The following is a 23,725-nucleotide window of genomic DNA, read 5'->3' as shown; positions in this document are numbered from 1 at the left end:
GAAGCTCCGCCCTGACCCCGGAGCACAAAAATCGAGACTGGCATCCACCGAGTCCCATAAGCAGATTTTCAAGTTTTTGTACGGCTTCGGTAAACATTTTAGTAAGTAGATGTCTTCAACGGGATCTTATGGATCAGTGAAACGAAAGGGCTCGAAGAAAACCTGTCTCTGCTCTAAAACGCCCCTTTGTTCTCTTGAAGATCGACGAATTCACTTACTTTGCTTTTATGTTTGCAATGATAGACAGCAGGGGTGTGAAGTAAGTATAGCATATAGCTAACATAACAATCAACTGTGACACCGAGCCCAGTGGGTGCACCTCGGAAGAAGAAGAAGAAAAAGAGGGACCATCATGGCTCGACACCTGATGCACTTTGGGATCAATCATGCAGCTCTGTCTTTTGCCATGACTACTCTGGGCTCAAACATGATTACCAATATTTTCAGCTTCTATTATGTCAAACTCTTCCTGAATAAATACAAGATATCGGAAGGAGCATTCCAACAATCACAAGTGAGTATCTTGTCAGTGGTCTGTGTGTGGAAATGTGTGTTAAATAATGTCAAAAATAAAAAGAAAGAGCTGAGAATCGGGCTGCTTCATGTAGGCATTCTCATAATTACAGTATACGTCATCACTTCTGATCATTAATAACCAAAACACAGTTCTGTGCAAAGGTCTGATCCCTCTTTTTAATGAATTGTGATTATAATGAGACAAACCTTCATGTAATCTTTTAAAGTGGCCTTGAGCTCAGTTTCTCAAGGCTTTCTGAAAGCCTTTTGGAGTTTTTATTAGAAATTTGGCAGCTTTTTCCACTCGTAGTTGAGCTATTTTCAATCCAGTACTTCATCATTTCATAGGCAAATATATTTTATTTTTGTTAACTCAACTTAACTCTCATTTATAATCATTCAGGCAAAAAAAAAGGCTCCTAAACTCAAGGGATGAACCAGCGATGTGTCAACACATAACAGAACCCATTTAAAATTGGATCTTTAGGCACTTCGCTGGCAGCCGGTCACAAATATACCACATGCTGCTGTTTTTTAAGCTTGTGCTGCATGATGTTCTGTCATGGTCAGGTACAAAGAATGGACATGAAATGAGTGGAAAAACCAGCAAAAATCCATAGAAAAAAACTTTTAAAAGGCAATAAAGAAAGCCTGATGAAATATTAATAAAGACCATGTTAAAGGATTACAAGAAAATCTAGCTGATTTAAAACACTCAGGGCAGGGATGGCCAACCCTGGTCTGCGAGGGCTACTATCCTGAATGTTTACTTGTTTCCCTGCTCTAACACACCTTAATTGATGGTTAAATTACCTCTTCATGTTCTGCAGAAGCATGTAAATCACCCATTGTTTCAAATCAGGTGTGTTGGAGCAGAGAAACAAGTAAAACATGTTGGATAGTGGCTCTCCAGGACCAGGGTTAGTATGTGTAGTAAATGGGTAAAAGAAAATGGATGAATGTATGTGTGAATAATTGTTTTATTTAGTTTGTTTATCACTTCAGACCTGTTTGAACCGTTTTGTACGCTCTGTGTCTGCAGGTGGTGTACATGGTGTGGAATGCAGTCAACGATCCTCTCTTTGGTTACATCCAAGACAGCTCCCGGGTTCCCTGCTGCTCTCAGAGACGTCTCTCTATCCTGTACGGTGCCCCGTTCTACTCCCTGGCTTTCCTCTTAGCCTGGTTCCCGTGGCGGTCGTACTCTCCTGACGACTGGCTGTGCGGCCTACATTTGACTGTAGCACTGTGCGCGTTTGACGGCATGCTGACTTTCGTGCTGCTCGCTCAGTGTTCTTTATTTGCCGAGATTTCCAGCCACCATGACAACCGATTAAGACTCATAAAGTACAACCAGGTCCGACCACCATCTTCACTTTGCACTTCTTAAGTTCGACCTTTCATCTTACACCTCTTGTCTTTTTTTCAGGTGGCCTCTCTCATTGGGTCCTCCAGCATCCTCTTCTGTGGCATGGTGTCCAAAAACATGGAGGACTTTACAGCTTTTCAGACTTTCGCTGTGCTGATTGCCATTTTGAGCTGCAGCTGCATGATCTACACAGGCTTCCACAGCGAAAGCCGCTTTGATAATAAATTATCTGAAAACTCGGGGTCTGGCGACCAGGCTGCTGAACAGACAGGGTGCTCCTTCTCCATGCTGAAGACGCTGATGTGGCAGATCCTCATCAACAGAGACTTTCGGCTGTTTGTACTCATGAATTTCTTCCAGGTGTTCATGTTGGCTTTCTTTAACAACTTCACCATGATATTCACCGATCACCTGATTCCTCCAGACGTGCTGCCGCCGCTGGCCAAGAGTGTCATATACGGAGCAGGATTCATCTTACCACAGGTACTTTTGTTTTCCTGAAAGCATTTATGGGCTAAAATACATTTTTTCCCTATGTGTGAACACGTTCGACTGAACTAATAGTTTAATATAATTTGGTCTCAGTAACTTACATGCCATTCTCATTATAACTGGTTAAGAAACAGAAAGTCATTATTATTTTTAGTTTAGTACCAGAATTTAGTTAAAGCTAATTAACATATTTGGGGACGCCACTTTTCATTAATTTATATGATGTTCCTAACTCACTGTATCCATCCCAGCTTCTAGTTTTGAGCAGTCAGAGACTGCTGCATCAAATTGGCTACTATAAGATCATCCTCTTCACCTTCTTCCTGGAAGCTGGATTAGCAGCTGTCATGCTGCTGCTTGGTCCTCAGCACTACTATTTCTTGGCATTTTTTCTCACTATTGGCATGTAAGAAGCTTTGGCCCTTGGTTGTCCTGTATATTAGTGTTTATAATTTTACAGCCTTATTCCTAACCTCCCGCCTCTTCCACAGGGTCATAATACAAGCGGCATTCAGTCTGTTTTGCTTGCCTCTGGCTGACATTATCGACACAGATCTGCAGAAATACAAGCGCAGGTGAATATAAGTGATTATAAAAAGTGTCGTATTCACTAAGATGGAAAAATAAGAGCGTCACTGGAAAAAAAGCAATTTGTTGCTGAATTGATGCAAAATTGTCTTTATTACTTTTGTTGTTTTACTACTAAAACAGGAGAATATAAAATGCATAATTATGGATTCATAAGCGGAGTTTATATTAACCTACAAATATCTTTTTTGGCTTAATAATGTTTTCATCTAATTCAGCTTCATTATAAAACTATTTGAGCATTCTGCTCTTCTTCTAAGGCCCAAATGCTGCTTTAGAAAAACTGAATTTTCAGAAATGGCTTTAACTCTGTTTATTTTACAGTTATTGAAATAAAATCTGGTGTGGTAATCGCTGAGCATCATTCACAACACATATTTTGAGCACTACACATTGAGCAGCATCTTTGCAAAAACTTTGCCATCAACTGTTTGACTCAACACTGTTAGCAAAATATCTTGTGAACCACTGAACAAATTTTAATGAAACTCTCAGAAAATAGCTATCGGATGTACATCCACAACTGATTAACTTTTGGAATCGTTCACACAATCGTTCGCTAATCGACGTTAGCCAACACAAAAATGGCTACAACTCAGTTCATTTTACTGATATTGAGCTAAAATTTAGTTTGGTAATAGTTGAGCAGCATCCTAAACACACACCCTGAGAGCTAACGCATCTCTCTAACTCCTGCTTGAGATTACACAAAATCAATTAAAATATTTAAGCAAAACGACTATAATAACTCAATAATAACTCAATATAAGATAATCTCAGTGTAAAACCCGGCGGGTGATGTTCATTCCTTCAAGGAATGACAGATTTTTAATTCCAAAACGGAATGTGTCTCCATTAAGTAAACTAATATTATTCGACTCGTCACCTGATGTGTTTTTCCACAGTTCTCCCATCTCCTCCATGGTATTTGGAACAAATGCTCTGTTCACTAAACCGGCTCAGTCTCTGGCTCCAATGATCGTTCTTAAAATCCTGAATCAGTTTGGATACGAGCAGCTGAAAGAGTCAGGACAGGACTCAGATCCAAGGTACAGACATCGGGTTTTACTGCAGCTCAGTTTCTTACAAGTTTAAATGTTGAATTTACTCTTTATGTGCTTGTTTTTGAATACAAATCTCAATTGAAGGCACATCACCTTATGTTATTAGATGTGGATCTTTTTAAATTTTAATTTTAGATTCCCATAATTCTATAAACCTTCATTGTAAGAAGTGATTTCAGTGTGTTTTTTTCAGTCTATCACTTAGTTTCTTCAAATAAACAGGCTTCTTGACAAATTTCAGAATAGTAATGAGATAGGATGTTAATAACCAAAGAAAACCTAATTAATATTGGTGTCAGGGATTAGGAGATGGTGGATGTCGTAGCAAAAACAGGAAGCGAGACAAGGACAAAATCCATCTTGGTAATCTTTAGAAGTGTAATATGAAAAACGTCAAGCAGGAATAGAATGAGGTTTCTTTTTGTCATAACGAAGGACATCAGCATATATCTGCTGTAAAGATAATGAGTGCAGGAGTTACACAGTCATAGCTGCTTATCAACGTATCGCCACACAAGGCCTCAGCCTGGGTCAGAGCTGCAGAGTTGTATCAGTGGAGGAGGACAGTCTGACCCGCCAGCAGAATGTGATCAGAAACATGGTTTACAGCATCTACCCAAGACACATCATCAAACCGTATTATGTAAATGCAGTGTCCATCTGCCTCTGTTCCAAAGGTCACTCAGGATATCTTAATTTAAAGAAGGGAAAATATTTGCTTTGTGGTCAGATTTCCAATCAGCAGGTGTAGGACACATTAGAGCAAAAAAGTTGCATTGTCTGCAAGAAAAAGTGCTGAATGCAGATAAAACTGAGTTATTGTAGTTAAAATCAAGCAGGACACAGGCTAAAATGAGCTAAACAAAAGCTAAAAAGTGTAGAACCCAAGCTAAAAGCAACAGAAAATTGGTAAAAGCTGTAGCTTATGGCAGAATCAGACACAGCCCACAAACACGGGCCGTGATGTTTTAATGTTAAATGTCGGTGAGGTTGTAAGTAAAAAATAAAAATAAACCACTTTGTGTCTCCTTGTTTTCAGTGCTTTGGAAAGCCTCCACAGTGTCATGTTCTACCTGGTCTGCCTGGTGCCCATGTGTGTCGCTGCTCTTCAAATCCTGGCTTGGAGGCCGTTTTCCATCCGCAACAGTCACACAGTGGACATAAAGTACATTGACAGCTAACCTCTGTTTTCTCAGAATGATAATGAAGCAGCTTATGTTGTTGAGATTGAAATTGTAAATGATTGAATGCCTTATCTAATGAGTGGTTTAAGTGCCTGCAAGTTGCCTTAATATGACAGCTGATTAGTGACAAAAAAATTGGTTGGATAAAAATAAAATATTTGTACGTCTCTGACACGTGAAGAAGAAATATTCCCCTCACAGAGAGGATTCATTGTTTTAACGACTTGGATAAAGTCTAGTGACAGAGCTGAGATCTTTATTATTCACAATAATTGAGGCTTGAAACATTTTTTTAAGAGGTCTTCTAAGTCTTAAGCCCAGTCCTGATTCTTTAACTAGATTTTTTTCTCCTTTTCCAAACACTTCTCAGTATGAGAGACAAAGCTCTATTTTCTTTGTTGTGTTAAAAGATTTCGATATTTCTCAGGGGATTATCAAAATCGTACTATGCAGGGTTTTTTTAAAAAAGGGACCAATGCAACAGAAAGTGTGCATTTCAGTGAGATAGCACTTGTTTTAATCACCAGAAACTTGTAGATAATATGATTAACACCACTTTGAGTCAAAGCTGGTCAAATGTGATGTTTAAAATCAAGGATATTTTACATTCCAGAGGTGATTTTGGTTTTCTGATTACTACTGTTGTTTTGATTGTAGAGGGTGGAGGAAACACCTTCAGCCTCATCGGTGTTGGATTATGGGTCCATTTTCCTGATTCAAGTTTACATGTTGGCAGCATTTTATTACTCATGTTTGTTAGAAATCAGACATTGCACTTTTGAAATTATTTTGTTGAATGAAATGTTTAAAACAAACATGAATGGTTTTATTAATATAAATGACATGTTATTAAAATGACATGTTATTAGGCTGGAAGGCACTTATTGACAACACAGACTGAGTAAAATGAAAAAAAGGATCTTTTTTTATTTTATGGGATGAAAATGTCCAAAGTAAAACAGTTAAAACACTACTACACCTTCATTGTAAACATAGATAAAACTGTGGTATGGTCCAAATGACAGGGTAGGCTTGTTGCGTTCACTTGCAGTATTTCAGAGAAAATGTGCTTTACAGCATCACTACTTCACAGTTTACAGTAAAGTGTCAAAACGATCCAGAAGTAAGAATATCACGCAGACTTAAAAAATAAAATAAAATAAAAGCAAGTTTAAATTGAAATTACAGCTTTTAATTAATTTCCATCCATCAGTTCATTTTCTTTGCCTGCTTCTCCCTTCCGGGTCACGGAGGAGCTGGTGTTTATCTCCAGCAGTCCATCACAGGGACACATTGAGACAAACCAAATAAAAGACAATCATTTACCCTCTCACTCACACCTAGTGACAATTTAGAGTTACTAGTTAACCTAACATTCATGTTTTTGGTCTGTGGGAGGAAACCCACGAGTGAGCGGGGAGAGCATGTAAACTCCACCCAGAAAGGTCAGGAGCTGAACCTGCCCCCTTCTAGCTGTGAGGTGACAGCTCTAACCACTTTTAAATGTGATTTAAAACATGTATATTCACCTCAGCCTTGTAATAAATGCATTTATAGAATTGAAATCCGTGATGTGACCAATCTTGTGTTTGCACTGAACAGTGATACAAACTGTGCCAAAATGGGATGCAGTACAGACGGATCAGAGAAATGTGAACTTAAAAAGTCAACAGTGGTTCTTTTAAAGAGACGGTCTGACGGTAAAACTTAAGCATGAATGCCAGTAATTTGTATCGTTTGTAATAAGCTCTTTTCTTCTGTGATCAAATCAATGTGAAGGTTTTTAGATTTTATTAAAATTTGTTTACAAATGTTTCTGCTCTAAGTGGTCTTTAAACCTTTTGGGAGTACTTCTTTGAATTTTGGCTGCTTTTTATTTATTCATTTATATTCATTTTTGTCCACTTCCAGAGGAAGTTGTTTCACAAATGATCAATTACATTCAAGCGTTGAAATAGGCACCAAACCACACATAACATCTTTGCAAAAAGCCAAATTTAAATGGACTGGACTTAAAGTCGTGTCATCACGAGAAATATATTCTTCTATTCACATAAATTAAAGCTGCACTTTATTCAGTTTATAGTCTTACACATCACACAAAGCTTTTCTTTAGAAAACGCAGTCATTTAGTAAGGATCTCTGAGCGCCTTTATCTTGAGTCACAATCTTATTATATTTTAAGAACTTTGTTACTCATTTCCTATTGCAAAGATACCCTTGTTGCTATTTTTTGATGCTGTCTATAAAAATGTCAAAGATAATGCAGCTATCTTTATCATATTTTTTAACACACCATGCCAAGATATTCCAAGTTTTCAGCTAATTGTTCTTTGTTGAAGCTAAAACACTATTTTGTGTGTCATTAGCAGTTCCTGTCAGAGCATTTTCTCTGACAAGCAGCACACATTCTTGTCTTATTTTCCTATATGATGTTAGAAAACATGTATACACCGGGTGAATAGAAACAATGGGTCTCAGATCACTAAAAGTAACACACGCCCCTGTGTCACACAGCTAATTCTCCACATTCTCTGTTGCAGAAAATCCTGAAATAAAATCTCAGGAATGGACGTGAACGGACAAGTTGAAAGAATGGAAAGTCTGAGGCTGAAGGTTCGAAGAGAAAAGGAACACGTACTTGGCACCAATGTGCTGTTTTTGTCTCATGACTGAAGTAAAATCACAGCCGGTGCTCACGGCTCATGTCTTCTGTCCTCTTCTGGATGTTTCCTTTTGGCCCCTCAGTCATTTTTCACACATTTTGGTAGATGTCATCAGTGGAGACGTTGCTCTCGCCGCTCGCTTCCTGGAAGGACATAAAAGCCAATGAGGAAACGCGCATCTGCAGCAGTTCTTTGCAATCTTTGCGTTGAGTCAATCAGACCCCAACGTGCCGCAACAATATCTACCTCAACCCGAGAATTGTTTCGTCTTGTTTGCTTGCTTTTGTTGAAGTTCCCTCTGCTGTGCAGTTCCTGCAGGACATCACGAAACTGTGTTTTTTTCCTCACGCTGCCCTGTTTTGGGGAAAAATGTGGAGCGTTACAGTAAAACATAAACACATCACATGGATTTATGATCAAATCAAGTGATTCAGTTCAGGTGTTTTGAAAAACATATTAGGAATTAACAGAGACATTGACCCTTCTTCCTCTTTTTTTTTTTTTTTGCTTTTGCTTTTGCAGGCTTAATAAACAGTTAAAAGCTTGAATGTAATACTAAAATAAAACAAAAAAAAGACACACTTGTACTGCTGTATCCGTTCTGGATGTCTGCTTGCAGAAGGGAATTTCGCAGCCATGCTAGAACAGAGAGAAATGAGCTCATGTCAGATCAGTGAAGATTTGGTTTGTAGTCGTATAAACTTTGATAAATCTGAACAAAATATTTAATTTGGGATTCACCTTCTTTAGAATAATAAGAGCCACTAACGTCAGGCTATAGATGGCCAAGAGGGCGAAGAATAGCCACAGAATGACATGTGTCTTCATTATTTTCACACGCTCTAAAAGATAAAAGAACTACCTCATTTAAAGAACTGAAGCTTGAGAAATGCTTCTGCCCTCAAGCCAAACCTTTTACCACCTCCTTACCTCTCACTACAAGAGTCGTTCCCAGTCCTACATGAGGTCTGCAGCATTTCTCTTCACTTCTTGACTTTACAGCACAGAGGTAGACCCCACTGTCATTGGCATTAAGTGACCTAATCTGTAAAGATGCTCCCTTCAGGCGGTACCTGGTAGTTTCACTGACACGACAATGGTAATTTTCTCTAAAAACAAACCACTGGTAGTCCAGGTTCTGATGGTGACAGTTGGAAACGTTACAGAAGAGAACAGCTGATTCTTCTGTTTTGTTGAAGATCACTTCTCGTGGCTGAAATAAGCAGCTCTCTTCCTTCTCTGTGCTTTCTGCAATAATAATAAGACAGCTTTTTAGACGTCGATGCAGTTTCGCCAGCTTCATTACAGAACTGAAACACAACCGGAGCTGGTTTTAAGTGAAACAGTGACCCGCTAGGAGCTTCGTTCCTGGGAGGAATAACTAAACACGGATGTATCTTACCTGTCCCGCACAGGTGGGTGAGCAGGAGAAGCAACCAAAACAATCCCTTCATGTCTGAAGCCGGACTGCTGGTGAATGATCTTATGATTTCCGGAATGAGGTGATCTGAAGAGCTGAAAGCCTGGGCACAAGTTTCTAAGTTCACTTCCTCAACACTTACTTCCTATTTTTCTGCATTGTGCATTCTGCATTTGTTTGTTACACCACAACACACCAAATAAAATTGTCACAAAATGAAACTCCATTATTAATTACATAAAACTTGAAATAAATGAAAATAAATCTGGGGGGAAAAAACTAAACATTTTTATTCAAATGTTTTTTTTTCATGGGAATATTTATTTATTTAATGGAATATTTATTAATAATTTTTAAATAACACTTTATTTGTTTAATTTTGAATGAATTGGCTCTCCATAAACTATAAGGTTAATGTCCCTAAAATACTTTAAATATGCTTTAAATACAAAGTTTAATGTTCCCTCCTCAGGATGGTTTAAAACCTTTGTGGGCGGGCCCATCTGTGCTGTCAATCATTTTCTCTTCCAATCAGCAGTCGTTTCTGTGTTCCGCCCCGCCCCCTTCCACGTCGACCTGCACTCTCGCCATATTTTCAACCCTGTGGATCCCGCAGACCTGTGTACCCCCACAAAGTTACCGGTAGAGGCTCAGCAGGGCAGCAGAAAGTGAACACAGACTGACTCGGAGTCAAGAAAAGGAGAAAGTGATCTCTTCGTCGTCCTCCTAGCGGAGCTCGTTTATTCAACCTGCAGAAATGAACGTCTTCAGACTGACAGGAGACCTTTCTCATCTCGCTGCCATCATCATCCTGCTCCTCAAAATATGGAAAACCAGGTCGTGTGCAGGTGAGCCCAGCCTTTAGTTACACCAGTCACGACACAGTTCGGTTTTCTTTACGCCAGTGAATAACTTTGCCACTTATCAGCTGCTACATTGGCGTTTCGTTTTCTTGTTCGCCAGCTAGCTTGAGGAGCTAACGTTTCCTTTCATTCATCTGACCCATTCATTGACTGAACTCGCCGTGGACCGGAGGAATGCGGTCGGCTCGGTTTCTGTTTTGTAGAAGACTAATTACCAGATGAATGGGATTATCTAATGTAAATGTAAAGTGGCGTAGTGTGACCGGTTTTGCTTGGCTCGTTCGCTCTTACAACACGCAGGCTGCTCGGTTAATCTCGGAGCTCGGGGATCGAATCCTTCGGTCTGGTTTCTGACGTGGCGCTCTGGACGCTGCTACGGAAGTAGCCGAAGTGCTAAAAGTTACTTTAGAACTTTAGAAATAAAATTCAAAGTTTATTTAGGTATAATACACTTTTTATAAATATATTAAAAGAGTCTTGTCACATGCAGATATAAAGAGATGAGCTGTTAAATCTGTCTGATATTGTATCATTAGAATATTTATTGGTAGTGGAATATAATTTATGCACTATTTCCTAACAAGTTTTAGTGTCAGTACAAATGGAGTGACATTGTTTTTGTTTGGTGATCTTTTTGTAGAGCATTTTAGACTCCATTTTTGTGGATAAATTAAAGAAAAATCTATTTGCTTTATTAATGTATAATTTGTTACAAATGTCTAATTTTATACAATAAAAAACAGTTATAAGTGCAATAGCATAGCTGCCTCTTTAGTGGTAGATTGATGTGAAGAATAGTTTATATTTTAAGTAATATCTTTGGTTAGTATGTTATTTATGTTTTTGTATTTGATCCTTGATTTTAATGCCAAAGCCATAAATTTGTGGTCCTTCTAACTCTGTACTGTTTTTTATTTTTCTGTTTTGTTTCTAGATATTTAATTCCATTAGTTGTATTCTCTGATAGTACAACAGTACCATAAACCTGAAGATTAGCTTTAAGAAGTAGGAGGACGTCCCCATGAACTTCTTCACTTAGTTGGAGGCATATAATAGTTGGGACCTGCCTTCTTCTTATCTCCAGTTTTGTTAAATTAAACGCAGTAGCTCATCTCTGTGAGCTACATGAAGAAGACAAACTTTTACATTTACAACACTCCAGTTTTAACCCAAGACTTTACCTTAAACGACAGCTCCTTATGAGTTTTCACAGCATGTTTTTAAGGCACACTTTTAGGATGAAGGAGAAACCAAAGCTCTGTGTTTTGTAATAAAAGCTCTGGAGGAGTTTAACATCACAGGGGTGTAGGGAGACCATTTTACCTCCACCTCTTCTGTCTTTGTTTGCTCCTCACTGCCTCTCTGAAGATGAGGAGCCATCCTGATCTGCATTTCCTTAAAATATGAGGGAAAACTGGTTCACAAAGGAGAAACCCACGATTATTTTCATCCAAAAACGACCTGCTACAAACACCAGAATGTTTGTTTACATCTAGAAGTATAAAAAAAATCAAATTCACAAGTGCAAACCACAACTTCAGTTGGAGTTTGTGTTATTCAGATTAAACAAAAAATAAATGACTTTACGCGCCCAGAGTGTCCTGATGTTTTGGGTGTATTAAGGGTGAGGGGAAAGTTGTGTAGTCGGTCCGTCTCTGCTTGGAACCAAAATAATGCAGTTGAATAAACAAACAAATTCAGGCAGAATTATGTACTCAGATTTGATTTTTTTTTTCTTAATTAATGATGTCTGTTCTAGCATCTCATAGAGACAGATATATTCTTTCATTCATACTGTTTGACAGATTTTCCTTTCTGTAATTAGTGCACTTTGAATGTAATGCAAGATGACTTTTTAACAAAAAGGGGGACAGAAAAAATTTGAGGTTTGCCTCTAAGATTTCTCATTTTCCCTTCCTGTCCAGTAGGTGTCACTGTGCTCTAATTAATTATCCAGATTGTATTTCAGCTCTGAAGTTACTGATGTTGTTCCAGACCCTCAGCTCCATCTGTGCATCTGCTGATATATATATATTATGTTTCAGGTATCTCTGGAAAGAGCCAGATTCTGTTTGCGCTTGTGTTTACAACACGCTACCTGGATCTCCTCACCTCTTTCATCTCGCTGTACAACACGAGCATGAAGGTAAGACTCCTGTCTGGTCCATTTATACATTTATACATTTTATACAGGATCCTTTTATTCCTTTTGTATGAGACCTTCTGTTTTATTTTTGTTTTTTTTTACCCAGGTGATCTACATCGGCTGTTCATACGCCACAGTCTACCTGATCTACATGAAATTCAGGGCCACCTACGATGGAAACCATGACAGTTTCAGGGTGGAGTTCCTGGTCGTGCCTGTTGGGGGTCTTTCTGTTCTCATCAACCATGACTTCTCCCCCTTAGAGGTAAATTCAGCCCGCTGCGCACAAATAGCTTTATTTTTAGTTTATATTTTATTTTCTTCTCAATAAAACGAACATCTCTGTCTTCAGATCCTTTGGACGTTCTCCATCTACCTGGAGTCTGTGGCAATCCTCCCCCAGCTCTTCATGATCAGTAAGACCGGGGAGGCTGAAACCATCACCACCCACTACCTGTTCTGCCTGGGCCTGTATCGGGCCCTCTACCTTTTCAACTGGATCTGGCGTTACTACTTTGAGGGCTTCTTTGACATGATCGCCATCGTGGCGGGTGTGGTCCAGACTGTCCTGTACTGTGACTTCTTCTACCTTTATGTTACCAAAGGTGGGTTTCCTTCATGTAAACATGAACTAAATCAAACTGACATTTGGGACACTTTTAATACACAAACTATGATGTTTCCTTTACACATCTGTACGTAAACACCGAAAGGCTGGATTGTGATATGACTTTAATCGGGATTCTCATGCCTTTTCACACTACAAGCTGAACACTTTGAGAGTCACGATTTGACGTCATCAGTGGTCTCCTTTCTTAGATTACCATTGACGAAAAAAAACCTCACTGCAAAGTTCAGCCTTAGCTGATCAGAGGTTTGTTTTGTGTAAACGTCTTGAATGAAGTGTCTGTTTCCCATAGTTTAAGTCTTTAAAACCCAAATTCCTGCCCTGTGACGCCATCTCTACATGATAACTCGAAGACCGTGTAGTTCCAGTTACAATTAGGGGAAAATACGGGGCTGAAAACCACTGACCTCCAAAATGTCCAGTTGATTAATTGTTCTGTGAATTTTATTTCATACTTGTTAGGTTAATTTGAAAGAATTTGCTTGTGGGCGAGACCACCTTGTTTCTGATTATATACTGGATTTTCAGCATCAAAATGCTGGGAAAAAACTTGGAGTGTAGCACAATAAAAATTAGGGGTTTTGTTTGTTCTTTTTTGGTCGTATTTGAGTTATTTCTGCTCAGACATTTTATTTCATTTAGCTTTAGTTGTTTTTTTTTCCCCTCTTTGGAATAAAAATATAGATGCAGGTCATGCTGCTCAAAGCTCATTTTCTCCTCTTTAGACCAAGAACACAATTTTTTTTTTTTTTTTTAAACGTACGGATGTTTGTGTGAAACAGCAGGGATTTCATACGACACCTTGAGCACGATGCGATGTGTTTTCGAGCGATGACGCTCTGACTTCTCACCCCTGCAGTGTTGAAAGGCAAGAAGCTGAGCCTGCCAGCGTAACGACCAGCAGGAGGAGACGGCGGCTCCCAGCGGCCTCAGGGGGTGCAGAGAGGACTTCGTGGATTCTCGTGACCTACAGAAACCGATGCCTGAAACAGAGAGCCAACTATCAGGGGGGAAAACACTAGTTATCTTGATGATTGCAGATGGAACTGGTAAATGCCAACAAAACACCAGAGCTGAACAAAGATCATCCCAGATCAACTTTTGGATTTCTGTGTTCAGCATCTTGCCTTAAACTTCTTTTCATTGCTGTTCAAAATAGGATTTTTTTTTGTTTGTTTTGTTTTTTTAACATGCGAGGTGCATTCCCTTTTTTTCCCTTTCTTTCAATTAGTTTTATTTTTTATATAATGTCACAAAAAGAGATTCTGCAGAGTACCTTCTTTGACTTGGTAAGGAAATGCACAAAACGAAACGTCCTATTAAAGAGCGAGATGAACGTATCTGAGTGCCTGATGAGGATTATGTCCACTCTCACAGTGTTTTATTGTTTCTTTGTCTGAATTTCACCATATTTGTTTAACTGTATAATTTACTCAAACATGTTTAAAGAGGCCAACATCACGTAGGAAGTCTTGCTTTCTTAGAAACAAAATTTAAGCATTTTAACAAAGTCTTGCCAAAATACTTTTTTTGTTTTTTAAGAGGAACTCATGCGTAGATTTTGAATTTAAGAAATAATTTATACATGAAATGACTTAAAATGTCAGCAAATATTTTGGCGCGTCTGTATTTTAGCTGGTGCTCGTCTGGTTTGGAGTTCAAAGTTAAGATGCGTGTTTTCTTTCTTTCTCTCTTTCTTTTCTTTGTTCTTTTGCTGTATGTTAAAAAGCTAAAGCTGCCGCTTTATTTTAAACCTCAGAGAACCTTAGGATATTGCTTTGTCATATGTTAAGGATGAATAAAGCTCAGGCTTCGTTTTGGCTGCTTTTGCACTCCAGTATCAAACTCATGAACGTCTTTCAGCGGTTTTATCAAACCCGACGCTGAGATGTTTCACTGCAAACTAAATCCTCCAGAAAGTTTGTAAATTTTTCACATTTTTAGGGATCATCTGTCTGTCTGCGAAGTGAGAGTTTCAACACGTTTGATATTCTTCCCTCTTGTCACTCCGTAGCTCAGTAGGTGCATTTCTATCTATTTTAAAAGGCCTCAAAAACTTTTTCAATTTCGGCATTCCTAAAATATTATTTCAAAAGAATTGTATTTTTTTTTCTTTTTTTTTTTTCCTTTTGCATGGTATCACCTCCATTAAAGATTTTATGATAATCACACTTTAGTGTTGTTGTCTTATTACTGAAATTATGCAAATATAATTAATAATAATAATAATAAAAAAGTAAAGTAAATATCCAGGCCAACAATCAAGTTATGGATTAAATATCAGGTTTTTAGTTCATGTGACATTTTCTTTTACTGAAGTTTAGTGGGGGGTAAAATATATGTATATTTATGCACCTGAAAAAGACAAGGAACCAATTTCTGTGTTTGCTCTTTGATGCCTGAAAGCAAAAGGACGATAATGTTTTCACCTGTGTCTGTGTTTGTTCTGTATGACCCACCGGAGAGATTAATGAACCTCTCAGAAATTAATCACTGGGTGTACGTCTACGACTGTCAGCTCAGTTCAAGATGGCTGCCACAGCCAACACAAAAATGGCTGTAGCTCAATCAGATTTACTTTAGTTTGATGTGGTAGTAGCTGAGAGTCATCCTCAACTCATGCTGGCATTATCAGATCTTGTATGAGGTACAATTCATTAAAACAACCATTAACTCCCTCCCTTCTCATCATTAGATGATCTTTGTTTAACACGGGGGGCTAAAAGGCAGCGGGCGACATGCATTCCTTCAATAACTGCTCGGCCTTCATCACTTAATAGAAAACTCAGCTAAAAACAAGAAAACAGAGCTATCAAAACTTCAGAACTCCAGAATCAAGACATTCCTGCAGCAGTGGGCCTGTAGGATCACAGAAGCTGACTGGAAGGAGGAAAGACGTCCAACACATAAAGATTGACTAGACTCACCAGAACAAAAGATAACTGGCAACAGAACGACCAAATTAAACCTAAACAAAGACCTATAAGGCTGTCAGTCTGGAATAAGATGAGAAATCAAAATAAACTCGAACCAGAATGATGGAAATGTGTGAAGGAGAAGTGAAAACGTTAGGATCCACGCCTGGCAGACAGCGAGGAAAGGATCAGTACTGATGATCAAAGTTAAATCCTGAAGATGTATTTTCTGATCTCAGCTCAATGAAGCAAATTTGACAAAGTTTGAAAAAGTCTTAAATATCCCCTTAAAGTCAAACAGCATTAAGCCTTTAACACCAGGGCTTTCTGCTATAATCCACTGAAATACAAGAGCTAATTTGCTGAATCTACAGTTTGGGTTTATGAGAGCTGTTTATTAAAAGACAAAAGGACTGAGAAATGTTCATTCTGCTAAGAATTTACTCAAGAATTATTACAAATTTACAAATCTGTTATCAGTTTAAGTTACGGCAAATATTAAGCATATTAAAGGAGTTCAAAGAGAAATCTGCAATCCATGAAAAGTACTGGATAATCTGGGTAAATTACACCAGAATGCCAGTTTTTTTTCTGATACTTAAAAATAAAGTGGCAGTTCGAAATTATGTATTTATTTTAAATGTAGCAAATTCAACTAAAATACTAAAACAAAGCAGGAAACATTGGAAACACTGACAAGCTACATTTATATAACTTTTTCTCTGGACACAAAAGGCCACCAAACAGGAACCCGGGGAATAGGACCTAACATGATCATGTTATTAATCTATTATGGTTCTACTTATAAAGTGAAAATAAGACTGAATGAAAACTTTCTGCATGGCTTAGTTTTTGAGTTATGTCTCCTGCAGAACGACAGTAATGTTACAGAGAAAACCCCTAAAAAAAAGAAAGAAATCAGTAAAGAGAGGGCTCAAATATTGATTTAAATAATCTTATAAAGCTGAACTTTCTCCTCTAACAGCACACATGTGGGAGTAAAACATGTCTGCTTTGAAAACAGATGTTAAAGCAACCAATAATAAATCTATTCCTGTAAAAATAGAGGAAATGACAGCCATGTTGTCCTATCCTAATCAACAAAATGCTCCTCTGTTCCACCATTTATGTGCAGGTTTCATCACTACAGTAAATTCAACTTCAAACAGAGGCCAAAAATGTAGTTAAAAAGCACTTTTTATTTGTTAAAAAAGACGTAAATAGATTGAAACAGACAGAATATCGTTGTTTCTGAAAACTTAAAACACATTACTAGAATTAGGTGAAGAACTACTAACTTGGATACAATAAGCGGGATGAAAGTGCAGAAATAAATTAGATTATTAAAGCATGTTAATTCTTTCTGACAGTTCAGTCAGATGAAATGATAAAATCATGAACAATCATTTTATATAAATACATCAATAATATTGCACAGACAATAACACTTCCGCTCATACTGAAACTGCAGTAACATTTAGGAGTTTGGAGCGTTTTTGTGCTTTATAAATCTGTAACGACAGCAGATCTCCTCCCAGCACGTTCTGGGCTGATCCTTGGATCCCGACCCGGCAGCGTCAGTGATGCCGGCTCGTAACTCCGATCAAAGGACGGAGGGATTTACTGCGCCTCCTTCGGTGCTGGAGTTTCGTCCTCACGCTGCTTCTCCTGGTTTTCAGGAGGAAGCAAAGTAAAGAACAGAATCAGACGATGTTTTAAGTAAAACCCGATGACTGCTGTCAGAGCGGTGTGTGTTACACCACCTTTGTTTGGCGTGGATAATAATGCTTCAGTAAGTTGGGAATGGTGAAAAGCAACGTGCTGACGATGACCGAGACCAGCAGAGAGAAGAGGGCGATGCCAGAGAGCACAGACAGCAGAGTCAGCCCTCCAACGAGCAACAGGAACACTAAAAAGGCACAAAAACAGGCATGTAGTTAGAAAACAAATAAAAAAAATCACAATGAAGGAGTTGAGTTTACCTACCCTCGAAGAAAACAAATCCTACTGCTGATATAACAATAGTAACGAGGGCAAACATGAGGAAGAGCCCAACGGGCAGAGCAGCCATGGCGCTGAACAGCAGCAGTGTGAGAGCTAAGAAAGGACGGCCGCTGAGGTGCTGCCCGAGCCGCGTCCTCATCAGCTGCGCTACCTGGTAGAGAAATGACACAAACACAGCTGGCTTGGAAACAGGGTCATCCAAGGAAAAGTGAAAACAGCAACTTGTGAGAAACGGAAGGTTTCGGTCTACCCTGGGGTCGTCCTGAAGGTGGTTCAAAAAGGTCAGCCATTTTTCCCACAGCTGCCGGGTCAACCTGCTGCTGTTCCGCTGCATCTCAACACACCTGTTGGGAACAGAACCAACCAACACTGAGCTACCTGTAACCAGGAGTTCAGGCAGGATCCGCCTGAAACGTCAGGGAGATAATTCACCGATCACTCCTCGAGTCATTTCCAATCGGACTCAAGCTGATTTACAGATTAGATGTCTGTCTACACCTTCCTAAAACACCTCATAATGGTTGTAAATTTATATAAAATAACTTTAGCTTTACACAGACAAAGAGATGAGACGGCACCTCACATTTTGATCCCAATAAGACCTTACACATCACAATATTGTGCTAACTTCACCTGCACAACCATGTTTTTGTTTATTTATAAAGTATTTAGATACAGATTATATCAAACATAAGTAAATATACATTTTAAAAGGTTTAAATTAGATGATGCTATCTGAATATGGTACTGACCACCAGTAAAGGTTATTAAGATCTTGTTTTTCTTGATGTTCCTGGTCTGATTTTATGCTTTTACACAATGTTATACAATCACAACTTGAACCAGAAGTTTAGCAGTGTTGGGTCATGATGGAGCAGTTGCCATGACAACACACGCCTTTTTTGTGTCTAAATTACAGCAAAGCAGTAATCAATAAATGACCTGGGCACATTTATGACCAGTAGCTTATAAAAGTAACTGGTTGGTACACAGCTGGTACTTAAATAAACACCACTGTAAGCTTGTATATCTGTGCATTTTCCCTTAAATGACTGACCTAAACGACTGTAAAGCAGATAACCACAGTCTGATAGCTAATCTGCTTTTTCAAATTTAGCATTAAAAACCTCTACATCAACTTTCAACCCAAATGAATGAGCAGCAGAGGACATTTAAAAACACACCTGTGTGGAACAGGTACGTGCTCTTATCCACGTCCAGGAAGGAGCCAGGTCTATGACACAGCTTCAACCAGCTTGTATCCAAATTGACTGGTTTTAGTTTTAAAGCCTGAGAGGCTCAGACAACCTGACAGCGTTTCCAGCTCCTCTGCTGCTCTGGGAGAAACAAGAACTTCGCGTCCCTCAAGTTCCGCAGGAGATACATACCTGAAAAAGATGAGTGGACTTCGTCTGACTGTCAGCAAACATATGCAACCAAATCCCGAAGCCTTCCCGAAACGCTTATACGCCATACCGAGGAGGAACACACACCCTTCTTACAGAAAACACACCTCTTCGTTTATTTCTTCCTTCTCTTTCAGAGTCGTGACTCTGGTTGTAAACTTTATTGCTGCCACCTGGTGGTCACTTCAGGTACCGCAGCCGAGAAACTCAAACCGGCATAATGTGAATATAAAATGTGAAAAATGGTCTAAATCCCCACCAAATAACAGATACATTGTCTAAATAAACGCGGGCAGGCAAGCAGAAACAAAAAATGTATTATTTATATTATTTTTTTGGAAATCTGAGAAGATGATGGACAGTGGTTTGGGAACACCTCCCTCTTGTGGTCATTATTTGGAACTGCACCACTTACATCAAAATACACATCTGCAGTTTGTAGTAAAAGACAAGAAATACGATAAAATAAGTATTTTAACTGATAAAAAATATAGTAAATATTTCTTTTAAACATAAAAAATTGGGCAATAACAACAACTAAAAATTTTGTCAGGAAATTTTGAAGACTGCTGCCCAAAATCCCATCATAACTTTGTAGTAATCTGATCTAAAAATGCATTCATTTTGATGTATGAACTGTATAAGAAGTCTAAAGAGGACAAAGATCCAAAGAAATGTTAAACCTTCTGAAAGCGGCTCATTTGTGGTCTCCATGGCAACCACACATGTCTGTCACTCCCTGACAGTTATTGAGAGTCAGACTGAAACTCAGGCATAGAAGATTCAAACAAACAGCCATTGTGCAAAAAATATAAGTCTGATCTTTAAAATTCTCAAACCATGAGCAGAAGAATACTCTGATGGTCACTCGTTTAGTTTTTTTTGTTTCTGCTGTGTTTTATGTGGGAAATATGACAAGTTAAAAGAGCCTTCACTTCCTAAAATATAATTAAAGTCAGTGGGAGCTTCAAAAGTTAGACTGTGACATCATCATTTTGTGGAAAACTCTCTAAAAACATTAAAATTAAACTGTGATTGAGTAAAAACAGTAAAAGATATCAAAATGCCATGTCAGACATAAAAAGTCCAACTTTCTGTACACTGTTTAAACTTTGAATGAGGTTTCTACTGTGAAGTACACCTGAGCTTTAGAGCTCCAAAGAGGGCTGTATTTTCATGTTATGCCAAAATCTCATTGATCTCCATTATTTTATCTTATTTTATGTTATTTGTTGTGTGTGTGTTTTTGCTGATCTTGTCTATGTCCTGCTACCAAAAGCCACTATTCTCAGTTTAGCTGCATGTTCTGTTGAAATATTTCCATGTTTTATTTCAAACTGAGAATAGAACAAACATTTTAAACAGGATTATAAAAAGGGGCTTCAATGTTTACGCTTTGTAGGATAAGCATTGAGAAAACTACCTGAAGCATTTAGATTGACAAAATCTTCAAGAGTTATAATGAAAATGTTTCCTATTTATTCCAACCTGTCTGTTCACTTGTTGTCCTCCTCTGACAAATCTTTGCATCTCATTAAAGCACCACTGTCACTAATTATGATGGAAGTCTTGGCATGCCTTTTCTCCCGCTGCCTAATTGAGCCATAAAACACCAATCTGTCTCGTGGAGATGGTGAAAAGTCGTGCATTATTCGTTTTTGCATTTCAGAATCCTCTTTCTATTTTTTTGTTTTCTGTCATTTGATTGAAAATGGAAAGAATATCAGTTACATTAAGCTGGACCTCTGGTGCTTTGTTGTAAATCAGAAGCATCTAGTATGAACACAAGGTGTTCAGTATGAACCGTGCTACTTAATAAATGATGCCTGTATTTTGAACGGTTTCACATTGATCTGTAAACTGTTGCTGTGCCAGATTTATTTATTTCCTTCAAGAGGAGAATCCCAACAGTTCTCCAGAGATCCAGCAGGGGTGGCTCTTCTTTCACTTTCACAGCCGTCAGGCCTTTTAAAAAAAAAAGAAATGATGACCACAATTTCAAGCTTTCTGCTGTATAACGACCATTAGATGACACCAGCAACATTTCTCTGTGAAGAAAGAGACTGATCAGAATATTAAGGGACTGAGCTCCACCACAACATCCCATTACTACTTCAATCAAGTCGTATTGCTGCTATCAGCCATGAATTAGGCACAGTCCCCTGGGTTTCCTAGCATTAAATGTGTGCCGGCACATAACTGCAAGGTGCAAGGAAGAGAAATAATAGTCTGATCAGTTTTGAATTACACTAAGGAGAGAGGCACCCTGGGGACCAGTGATGACAACTTATTTGGACCCCTTATAGCTGCTGGCCGCTAATTAATCACACTCTTTTGTATTGAGTACAGCGGAAGGTTTGGGTGAGAGAGGAAGAAAAAAAAAAAGGAGCCAGTCTGCATCCACTCTAGCAGACTGCTAAACAATGTGAACCCAGTGAACCAAGACTGCAGGAGTTACAGAGCAGTGAGATGTGCAAAAGTGTATATGCAGTTCCCAATAATTACTTTCCACATTTTGGCTGCCGTCCCTTTGTGTTCAAGAGTTTTTATGCTCACCTGACAAACCTCATTTAGAGACAACGTCAGCTTCTCTTAAGGCATTCAGGCGACAAATGTTACTACGTAACCAAACTCACTGATAAGTAACCAAGCAGCATATTTAAACCTTGGATTTAAATGCTAATAACACAGTCAAATCAGCAGTTTCCTGCGTTATTTAAGTCATAATTTCCAAATTGTTAAAATATTAAAATGAAGGGAAACCAAACTGAAAGAACTAATTTGTAGATTAAAGAAATTGTTTAAAAGTAGGATTATGTAGAAAGGTTATAAACAAACAATATCTTACCTGTTGTAGATAGCTTTTTAAAGGACCCCAGTTTAGAGAAAAGAGTTTAATTGATTCTTTGTCTCTTGTAATCTTTTGTGTTGGTATTATTTGAACGGAAAGATATTTTATTTGAATCTGTTCTTATTTTAAGGGGGGACTTCTGTACATTTAAGTATTTTTATTCAGAAAAAACATTCAACAAAGCTTGGACTGAGACACTTCTACTCTCTTCCACATCAATATCCTTCTAAAATCTTAACCAGACACTTGAGTAAATGAGGCGAGACCTCGTAAATGCACTGTGCTTTGGCAGAGCTTTAAAATATTTTTTATGTCAGGAGATGAATCAGTGACCAATCAGGTGAGGACACAAGAAATAATAATTTATTGACAGTGATTCATAAAACAAAAGAAAGTCAACAGACTGGCACACAACCATATTTGTTTTTTATAATTTCAAACACAGATAGGTTTGCTTTTACTTCCTTTGAGAATATATTTTGTACTTATTTTTTCATTTAAAAATCATATTTTGGCTTTTTGGTTTTATACTCAACTTTACCATGTGATATATTTATATTTTTAATTCAGTTGAAGCTCAAATTTTCATTCTTTGAGCATGAAAGCTCAAAAACAATCTCTGGTGAACTCATTCCAATGATACATGCAAATATTATGTGAACGATATGTTAAATTGTTCATCATTTCAAGTCAAAAACGCCTCACAGAAGAATCAGACATGACAGAAATGACATCTGAGACAAGCAAAATCACACTTAATGTAAATTAAAAGTGAACATTTTAAATGCATCCTGTATGTTATTTTAAAAAATGTGTATCGTCTGGGAGCAAACTGACTGTATGATCTGAGGACGTGCTGCCTTGCTCAACAGATTGCAGCCAAAATGTGATGGATGGGCTGTCAGCAAATTCCAATTTACATCCAGTGATTGTAAAACGTAATTACTGTGAGAAGAGAAGCGATGAAGAGCTGGAAATTCCCTGGTGGCAGTGGGTTAACTGGTGAGTATGTCCACCCCTTGTGTGGTTTCCTGATAGATACTGTGAGCGTCGCTCCTGACATCTGTCCCTCACCGACACTCTGCGTTTCATGAGAGAATGAGGGCAACCTGGTGCCTTTTGTCTCCTCTTAGCTTGTCACGCTCGATGGCTTCACCTCTCCATCACACCTTCAGTCCTCCCCCCGTCCTCTCTCAGCAGGCATTACTTTGTTCACCCTGCTTTGAAGTTGCAGAAGAAAGATCGTCCAACAGCTGGCCACAGGAGAACAGAACGTCTTTTGGAGTCTGCTCTGTGTCAAACAGGATAGCCTTCATTGTCGGTGCTTGTCATTTTCTTTGATGAAGGGGGTCATTTTTGGTTCCTGTCCTCCGACTGGAGGCAGTGAGCGGCTCGAAGCGAGCTCCCTGGAAGGTGGTAAAAGGTCAGAAGTAAAGGATGGAGCAACATCAGCACCCGCCTCACTCCACGGGAGGCTGTTAATGTGGTTTAATTTAAACCAGGGGTCCCCAACCACTGGGCCAAGGACCAGTCACGGTCCACTGAGTGATTCAGTACCGGACCTCAAATCAAAATCTATATGAATATTTTTATACATAATTGTCTGCATTTTA

The 23,725-nt window shown here is 38.5% G+C and overlaps 4 protein-coding genes across 7 annotated transcripts; 2 read left to right on the top strand and 2 right to left on the bottom strand.

The window, feature by feature from the left end:
* Positions 1 to 21: 21 nt before the first annotated feature.
* mfsd13al (major facilitator superfamily domain containing 13a-like) lies at positions 22 to 7,987 on the top strand. 2 transcript variants are annotated; one of them, XM_017421849.3, is made up of 8 exons: positions 22 to 514; positions 1,559 to 1,873; positions 1,946 to 2,368; positions 2,629 to 2,783; positions 2,869 to 2,952; positions 3,871 to 4,014; positions 5,069 to 5,194; positions 7,757 to 7,987. In XM_017421849.3, the coding sequence occupies exons 1-8, from the start codon at positions 353 to 355 to the stop codon at positions 7,764 to 7,766; spliced, it is 1,419 nt and encodes a 472-aa protein (XP_017277338.1). In that variant the 5' UTR covers positions 22 to 352; the 3' UTR covers positions 7,767 to 7,987. The 2 variants fall into 2 exon arrangements, with proteins under 2 accessions (XP_017277338.1, XP_017277337.1); XM_017421848.3 differs by lacking the exon at positions 7,757 to 7,987 and having other exon boundaries at positions 5,069 to 7,026.
* On the bottom strand, positions 5,966 to 9,557 carry LOC108239267 (immunoglobulin superfamily member 6). 2 transcript variants are annotated; one of them, XM_017421867.3, is made up of 6 exons: positions 9,282 to 9,537; positions 8,810 to 9,127; positions 8,621 to 8,721; positions 8,462 to 8,518; positions 8,126 to 8,233; positions 5,966 to 8,022 (listed from the first exon to the last, which is right to left on the bottom strand). In XM_017421867.3, exons 1-6 carry the CDS (start codon positions 9,331 to 9,333, stop codon positions 7,969 to 7,971), a joined length of 690 nt encoding a protein of 229 aa, XP_017277356.1. In that variant the 5' UTR covers positions 9,334 to 9,537; the 3' UTR covers positions 5,966 to 7,968. The 2 variants fall into 2 exon arrangements, with proteins under 2 accessions (XP_017277356.1, XP_037834554.1); XM_037978626.1 differs by having other exon boundaries at positions 5,966 to 8,233; positions 9,282 to 9,557.
* A 313-nt stretch (positions 9,558 to 9,870) lies between these two features.
* LOC108239269 (ER lumen protein-retaining receptor 2) lies at positions 9,871 to 14,276 on the top strand. The gene is made up of 5 exons (XM_017421870.3): positions 9,871 to 10,147; positions 12,208 to 12,308; positions 12,415 to 12,573; positions 12,661 to 12,913; positions 13,796 to 14,276. Exons 1-5 carry the CDS (start codon positions 10,057 to 10,059, stop codon positions 13,828 to 13,830), a joined length of 639 nt encoding a protein of 212 aa, XP_017277359.1. The 5' UTR covers positions 9,871 to 10,056; the 3' UTR covers positions 13,831 to 14,276.
* Positions 14,277 to 17,030: 2,754 nt separating this feature from the next.
* LOC108239270 (lipid droplet assembly factor 1) lies at positions 17,031 to 19,397 on the bottom strand. Of its 2 annotated transcripts, none has more exons than XM_017421872.3 (5): positions 19,244 to 19,397; positions 18,106 to 18,199; positions 17,838 to 18,006; positions 17,615 to 17,760; positions 17,031 to 17,519 (listed from the first exon to the last, which is right to left on the bottom strand). In XM_017421872.3, exons 1-5 carry the CDS (start codon positions 19,327 to 19,329, stop codon positions 17,472 to 17,474), a joined length of 543 nt encoding a protein of 180 aa, XP_017277361.1. In that variant the 5' UTR covers positions 19,330 to 19,397; the 3' UTR covers positions 17,031 to 17,471. The 2 variants fall into 2 exon arrangements, with proteins under 2 accessions (XP_017277361.1, XP_037834450.1); XM_037978522.1 differs by having other exon boundaries at positions 18,106 to 18,262; positions 19,244 to 19,380.
* Between the last annotated feature and the right edge of the window lie 4,328 nt (positions 19,398 to 23,725).

This window comes from Kryptolebias marmoratus, linkage group LG12 (assembly GCF_001649575.2).
Source record: "Kryptolebias marmoratus isolate JLee-2015 linkage group LG12, ASM164957v2, whole genome shotgun sequence".
Lineage (NCBI taxonomy): Eukaryota > Metazoa > Chordata > Actinopteri > Cyprinodontiformes > Rivulidae > Kryptolebias > Kryptolebias marmoratus.
This window is presented reverse-complemented; position numbering and strand designations above follow the sequence as displayed.

What these genes read in the sequence shown, in the direction of transcription:
- mfsd13al (XM_017421848.3), top strand. Translation starts at nt 353, where the DNA reads ATGGCTCGACACCTGATGCACTTTGGGATCAATCATGCAGCTCTGTCT. An exon ending in TTTTTTCTCACTATTGGCAT is followed by an intron (nt 2,784 to 2,868) that starts GTAAGAAGCTTT and finishes CCTCTTCCACAG; the next exon opens with GGTCATAATACAAGCGGCAT. An exon ending in GGACAGGACTCAGATCCAAG is followed by an intron (nt 4,015 to 5,068) that starts GTACAGACATCG and finishes CCTTGTTTTCAG; the next exon opens with TGCTTTGGAAAGCCTCCACA.
- LOC108239267 (XM_037978626.1), bottom strand. Translation starts at nt 9,333, where the DNA reads ATGAAGGGATTGTTTTGGTTGCTTCTCCTGCTCACCCACCTGTGCGGG. An exon ending in AACGACTCTTGTAGTGAGAG is followed by an intron (nt 8,722 to 8,809) that starts GTAAGGAGGTGG and finishes TTTATCTTTTAG; the next exon opens with AGCGTGTGAAAATAATGAAG. An exon ending in GAACGGATACAGCAGTACAA is followed by an intron (nt 8,234 to 8,461) that starts GTGTGTCTTTTT and finishes TCCCCAAAACAG; the next exon opens with GGCAGCGTGAGGAAAAAAAC.
- LOC108239269 (XM_017421870.3), top strand. Translation starts at nt 10,057, where the DNA reads ATGAACGTCTTCAGACTGACAGGAGACCTTTCTCATCTCGCTGCCATC. An exon ending in GAAAACCAGGTCGTGTGCAG is followed by an intron (nt 10,148 to 12,207) that starts GTGAGCCCAGCC and finishes ATTATGTTTCAG; the next exon opens with GTATCTCTGGAAAGAGCCAG. An exon ending in CTACCTTTATGTTACCAAAG is followed by an intron (nt 12,914 to 13,795) that starts GTGGGTTTCCTT and finishes TCACCCCTGCAG; the next exon opens with TGTTGAAAGGCAAGAAGCTG.
- LOC108239270 (XM_037978522.1), bottom strand. Translation starts at nt 19,329, where the DNA reads ATGGCGTATAAGCGTTTCGGGAAGGCTTCGGGATTTGGTTGCATATGT. An exon ending in AGTCCACTCATCTTTTTCAG is followed by an intron (nt 18,263 to 19,243) that starts GTATGTATCTCC and finishes CTGACGTTTCAG; the next exon opens with GCGGATCCTGCCTGAACTCC. An exon ending in AGGATTTGTTTTCTTCGAGG is followed by an intron (nt 17,761 to 17,837) that starts GTAGGTAAACTC and finishes GTGCCTTTTTAG; the next exon opens with TGTTCCTGTTGCTCGTTGGA.